Below are 6,814 nucleotides of genomic sequence, written 5' to 3'. Positions count from 1 at the left end.
TGGATTCCTCCGTGATTCGATATGGATGCATCCACTCGATTATCCACTACATATCCACCAGCCATCCTCAAAATATTTTCTTTTCAAAATCGAAAAATATTTTTTTGTTTGGTTTTATACTAGTTGAAGTCGTAGACTTAAGGCTGAGCTTAATGCCCTCCGGGCGATTAATGAAAATTATTTTATCTTGATGATGATTATCTGACAGTAAGACACTGAAATGCCTCACGAAGGTTCTCATACACGACTTGAAAAGCCATAGAACCTAACCTAGATTAATGAATTGGTTAAGGTAAACAAAGAATTAACATAAAAAGCAAAGTCACCCTTATCCTGGTATCATTGTAAATTTATTTTATTACAATTATCAGAATAAAAATAATGGAAATACTTACTTCACAACATCCTTGCTCCTCATTCAGTTGTCTTCAGTGACTGTTCAACACAAAAACACATACCACATACTAAGAAAACTAAAGTAAATTTCAACAACAATATGAATTCAATTACTCACACAATCTTTCAAGTAAGTTCCTTTGAACCAACTCTGGCCTGTTACTAATTGCTGTTGAAATTCTTTCATATGTGAAAGGCACTAAAATTAGTCCTTTTATGCTTTTCACACGAGACAAACCAACATATGTGAGACCCAAAGCAAATTCTCTTCTTCCAATGTCAACAACAGCCTACGAGCAAGATAAAACAAATAATAAAATTCTTGTATTATTAAAATTAAAACAATATCACATAAGATTAATATCCATACCTTATCTAATGTTAATCCCTGAGATTTATGAATGGAACATGCGTAAGCTGCAACCAGAGGAAATTGTTGTCTTGAACAAACACCAGAACTACTTGACCATGATCTTGTTACTGCTCTAATGGGCACAACATTATTTGGTCCAATTCCAGGTCCCTCATACTTGTCAAATTTAATCATAATAATAGAAGGCATGTTCATTGGTGGTTGAGAACCATCTTTGTATAGAATGTCCTCAACAATGCCTACAGCTCCATTAACTAAACCTTTAGAATAATTTTAAACATTACCACAAATTTCAATTAAAAACACTTAAACTCAAAAAATAATTCACCATGAGTGTGTACCTTTCTCTGTCCATAAATTTGTTTTTAACATAACTCTTGTACCTTTTCCTAAATATAAAATATTTTGTAAGCCTTCTGCCTCTTGAATTTTAGATGCTTTTCCATTATTGTTTGCAGGGATGCGAGCAATTGGAACAAGATTACCATCACAATCTTTCAACTCTTGAAGTTTTTTCAAATTATGTTCGTCAACTAACTCAGTTTTGGAAAATAAACGAATGGCATCACTAAATTGATTTTTCTCTTGCAATGACAAATTGGTTGAAAATCTTCTACGAAGCATTGAAAAATCCTCTTTTGTAACTGAAGCATTGCTAACACGGTCTAATAAATTTTTAAAAGTTTCATCATTTTGGCGAAAACATTTTTTTAAAACTAAATGAACTTGAAAAGAATCAAATGCATTTTTCCCATGCTGCTTCAATTCAAAATTGACATCACTATGCTTGATGGTGGAATACAGGGCCGAATCCTTTACAGGTGGCAATTGACGAATATCACCAAATAAATAAATATTGATTGATCCAAATGGCTCATTTACTATACCAGATCCTTCTCGGCATCGTTTGTCAATCATACCCATCATCGCAGAACCTAACATAGAATATTCATCTATGATGATAAATTTAATGTTTTTGAACATATCACAAAATAATCTGGCTTTTTCTCCTGACAGATTTTTAAAATTGCTGCGATTGGGTGGTATAATAAATGTAGAATGCACAGTAGATCCACCTATATTAACTGCTGAAACACCTGTTGGGCCTAGTAAAAGGAAGCTATTAGCACCAAATTGTTTCCTTAAATTTGATGTTAAATATCGAATCAACAAACTCTTCCCAGAACCAGCTTTCCCCTGTACAATTATACGTTTAGGTGTTGAATTATTTTCACCAGGATGAAGAATATCATGTATTTGATCATCCATTATTCTTTTTACTTTTTCTTGTTCTTCACTGAAAACTACAGTAGGTAACTCTTCTTCTACAATATGTAAATTATTATCCTGTTTCTTTTGATCTTCAATAAATGTTTCAAAATACTTCAAATCACCATACTGTTCATATTTTTTAGTAGCCAAGGTCCAATCATAATTAATATCAGTTTCCCTCCTTCCCAACTCAACATTTTCAATTGTGCTTTGGTTATTAGTCAATCTTGATGCAATCATCCAGTCTTCATTGCTACAAGCTGTATTTTCAGCATCTTCTTCAACAAAATCTTCATCAGGTGCTGATACAACACCTAAATCAACTACATTCCTGTTAATATTAATAGACTCATACAATATTTTCCATGAGGAATTTACAAGGTTAAAATCTCCTTCACTTCTCCACTCTGAATATAGTAACACCTTCTGTCGATAAAAACCTTCATTTTTCTGCTCATCATCACATAAATTTAATCTAGGAAATACTCTAACAACATTACTTTTTTTTTTCAGTTTCTTCCAAGCAGTACAATTGTAGAATTTTGCTGCATTCCACAATGTTAAATGTTGAAGATGATCAGGACGTTCACAATACTTCTGTAAGATGCTTCTTCCAACTTTCACATTTTCATTGTGTTCCAAGGGAATCCAATCCGACTCAGTTGTATTAACCACAACAAAATCACGGCCACCAGCTGAATGTAGCTTGTGACCCATAAGAATGTGGCAAACTTCTTGGGCAGAAACATCACGTTCAACACAGTTCTTAATTAAAATTTTGAAAATAGCTCTTTTTGCATTGTCATGACCTGGTACTGAATTAAAAACTGATTTACAAATATCTGCTAGTGCTACTGAATGTACTTCACTTTTGGATATGTACTTTGCTATGTAATCAAGAATAGCTCTCTTAGATAAAACAGGTGCCATGTCAATGTTGGCACGCCAGGACTGGATTATAAATGGATTAAATTTATTCAAATGTGGGTGATTCCTCTGAGGTATGAATTCAATTTCAGCAGAATCTTCTACTATACGAATCTCAGCATGATCATTTATATCCATTGGAAATTTAAAACGACACTCCAATTTTTTAGTTCTTCTATTTTGCCTTAAGCAATAACCCTTTCGACATTTTGTATGGAACTGCATCTTTTTTAGAACTTGGGAAAGATCAATATTATCATCAATAATATCTTTGAAAAAAATTTCAGCTGGGTGCTGCTCAGGATATACACAATTGTTGTCAGGTATAACAGCAGTTGCTAGATTTTCATAGTACTTCAGTACTTCTTCTTTCTCTGAAAGATTCATACTTTGATATTTTGAAACATCTGGGGCTCCTTTTAACCAAAATAATCCATGTAAATGCGGTGAACCTCTGCAAATCAATAAAACAAACGCATCAGTAACAAGACTGTTACCTAATTACAAATTTCAGTTTGTTTAAAAATTAATTCGAACATTCCCCAAGTTGAGAAAACCCCTTCATATTAAAATGAAATGCAGCTATTATACCTGTGTTGATACTCAATCCTATACCACATGTCTTCAACATCATACACAGGTTTTAACACCTAGAAAAAAAAAAAATATTAAAAAAATTAAGAAACGTCAGCTCTAACTTTAACTTTTACATTCACATTAACACATCAGATGTCCTTACATTTTCAATATAACATTCTATGCGGTATTTAAAAAATGTGTCAACCACCAAAGGATTATTTTGTAGTAATTTGCGCCTTTCAAACATAGAAATGGATTCTAAATTTTTGTCAGACAACAACCTAAACAAATCTGGCCAATATAAATCAGCAGCACTTAAAGTCAAAAATATTGTAGGCAGACCAAGCTGCTCCACCATAGATTTCAACTCCCCACAGCGGCTCTTCCAAAAGGGTTTGGAACCTCTTAAATTAGAACCAATAAACATAAGTTTATGTAATTCAGATGGATTTTCTTGAATAAACTGATTCATATCACTAACATTCATTTGTGCTATATCATTGTTTTTCTTCACATACACATTACCATCAGCAATAGCACTGTGACGCATCCACATATTGAAGGCAAAGAACCTAAAAGTTTTATGTTGAGCAAATCTTTGATCATGAAAATTCATGAAATGTTTCATGTATTCATGAAGCTTTACTTTCAAGCTACGACCTTCTTCATGTAAATCACAGTTGCCATATGGAAATAGTGTAGGAAAAGCACACATCACAAACGATGAATTAAATTCATTCACTGGTTCACTGCTTAAGACAGGCCAATTGAATGATGATTCAACTTGATTATCCTGATTCTCAATTGTATTAGATAAAACTCCTGAAGTTTCAAAATTTTGAATGTTACTAACATTTCTACATTCTTCATTCAAATCTTGTTCAATGTCACCATTGTCTTCATCAACATCATTACTCCTATCAATGTCCATAGTAGAAATTTGTTCAAGTACATTGCCATCTTCAGGTAAAAGATTAAGATTTTCAGATGAAATTTCTATATGCTCATAGTGCTTGTTATTAGCTTTCAACCACTTTAAAGCATTCAAAACTTTCTTAGCTCTTACTCGAAAATCAATAACATCACCATGAGAAGTTTCAAATTTCACAGTTATTATTGATGAAATGTCCTCAATACGGTGTGGCAGCTGACTTGCAAAATGACTAACATCTTGAGCAAAATTGATGACATTACCTGAATATCCGTACTGACAACCCTTCAACTTATACACACTTAAGACTGGATGAATACGGGCAATCAATTGCTCTTCCACAAAAGACAAATCTTGAAGCTCAGGAGGAACTTCACCTGGATGCATCAAATTACCTTGACAAAATTTCCAACACGATTTTCTTGATCTATGAGTTTTATTTCTATTCAAAGTCGGTCTGTGCAAAAATTTCTCAAAACAGATGTCACATGTATGCCAGTCCAGGTCTTTCATTTCTTTCTCAAATTTCATTGCAGCCTCTCTAGCTTTTGGAGGATGCAGTCTACTTAAAATATCAGTGTTGTTTTGGTCATCTAAAACAAAACAAAAAGAAACATTTTTTCAATTACAAATGACTACACACTCATTACACAATATTAAACCACTTCAAGACACACAAAATCAATCTAATTTGTAATTCACAGATACAATTTTAGAAAGACTTAAACAAACTACTGTTAAAATTAAAAATTACAGCATAATTTTAAAAACTTTTCAGTCAAATCCATAAAATATCCAGCCTGCTGATGATTTAATTGGTACTAAAGGTATGTCTAAAATAAAAATTTGCATATACCGGGAACCCATAATTTGTATTCATTACTATAATTACCATTATGTTGTGTGCCATGTTCTACAGCATGTTCAGACAAAAATAAAACAATGTCAGAATCTGTTAATTTGGGTGGAAGATTTAAAACAGGAACTGCACTGGGCCTCAGCTTCTTCCTCATACAGCTCTGAAAATCACCATGTTCAAAATGGTTTTCACATACCCAAAACTTATACATGTCTTCAACATTTTTCAAATTCTTATTACCACAAGCCTTCATCCACGATATGCACCTGCACAAAACATGTATTAGTCACAACTGCCTAGTATTATTCAATTACATTCTTAATGCATAAATATTTGTACACACAAAAACCGATTAAATTCATCCAACATTCTTTGACCATTTAAAATTCTCCACACTTTAGGAAAAGAATACATATGTGAATCAGTATTATTATGATCACAATTTAAGACAAAACACCTCTTCTTTATCCTCTGTGAAGTATTCAAACATGGATCTTCATGAGACTAAAATATAAATGTAAAAAAAAAATGAGTCAAAAATAATCCCAGTAAACTATGTGTGCTCCAAACTTGAAAATAATATTATTAAATAAATTACATACATGCACACTGCTAACAACAACTTCATCAGGAAATACTGAAAATGGTATGTGATCATTTTCAGTTTCTGAACCATTACCGCATACCTACATAAAAATTAAAAATACAAAGATAAAATAAATCAGAGCAATAACACCAACGTAGACACTCATATCATGCAATAACCACTAATACATTACATACCAACATAATGTCTTCCTCTGATGATGCAGTGTCAGTATCAGAATCAACACTCGTATGATCATGAACCATTGTACCATAGTACCCATGATCATGAACAACAACATTTGATGGAGCAGTTATAATGTCAAACCTTGCTCTCTTATTGGGCACTACATCATCCAAGTTCATGGTGCTTCTATTGCATTCAATCTAATAATAAAGAAGTATATATCCATAACACATTCCATTACTATGAAAATAATTGCAGTTGTAAAAATACACTTACAGATACAGTTTCCTCTTCAGAAGCAGTGTCCGTATCTTCATTGACTCCTTTTAATTTATCAAGTACCTTCATTAAATTATTAGGATTAAACACATCCCAGATATTCCAAAAATGTTCCAGATAACAACAATTAAACTTAGGTAAGCTTATACTACTCCCTTCAAATATAATAAGAAACTCACCTCATTTCCAATATTGAACTTTAAACAGTACCCAATTAACTGGTCATATGTCAATGCACAATCTTTAACAAACATCGGGACAGCCTTCCACTTCGTTCGCTTCCTCTTATTAGGATCCACATACTGGTCATTGTCAAAATGACAATCACAAAACCAAAAGTGTTTATACAGCAATGATGGATGAACATCTAAAACTTCAACACACCCAGACCTCTGAGCCCATTCCATTGTCCTAATGAAGATAAAC

At 32.7% G+C, this 6,814-nt stretch overlaps 1 protein-coding gene across 1 annotated transcript; it reads right to left on the bottom strand.

Annotated features, from left to right (window-relative positions):
- Positions 1-418: 418 nt before the first annotated feature.
- On the bottom strand, positions 419-6,795 carry LOC113216459 (uncharacterized). The gene is made up of 12 exons (XM_052268401.1): positions 6,568-6,795; positions 6,386-6,451; positions 6,121-6,309; positions 5,940-6,023; positions 5,687-5,841; positions 5,371-5,603; positions 3,708-5,071; positions 3,560-3,618; positions 1,111-3,422; positions 767-1,029; positions 515-686; positions 419-435 (listed from the first exon to the last, which is right to left on the bottom strand). Exons 1-12 carry the CDS (start codon positions 6,793-6,795, stop codon positions 419-421), a joined length of 5,142 nt encoding a protein of 1,713 aa, XP_052124361.1.
- Positions 6,796-6,814: the final 19 nt, after the last annotated feature.

Source organism: Frankliniella occidentalis, unplaced genomic scaffold (assembly GCF_000697945.3).
Source record: "Frankliniella occidentalis isolate FOCC.00 unplaced genomic scaffold, Focc_3.1 Scaffold68, whole genome shotgun sequence".
Lineage (NCBI taxonomy): Eukaryota > Metazoa > Arthropoda > Insecta > Thysanoptera > Thripidae > Frankliniella > Frankliniella occidentalis.
This window is presented reverse-complemented; position numbering and strand designations above follow the sequence as displayed.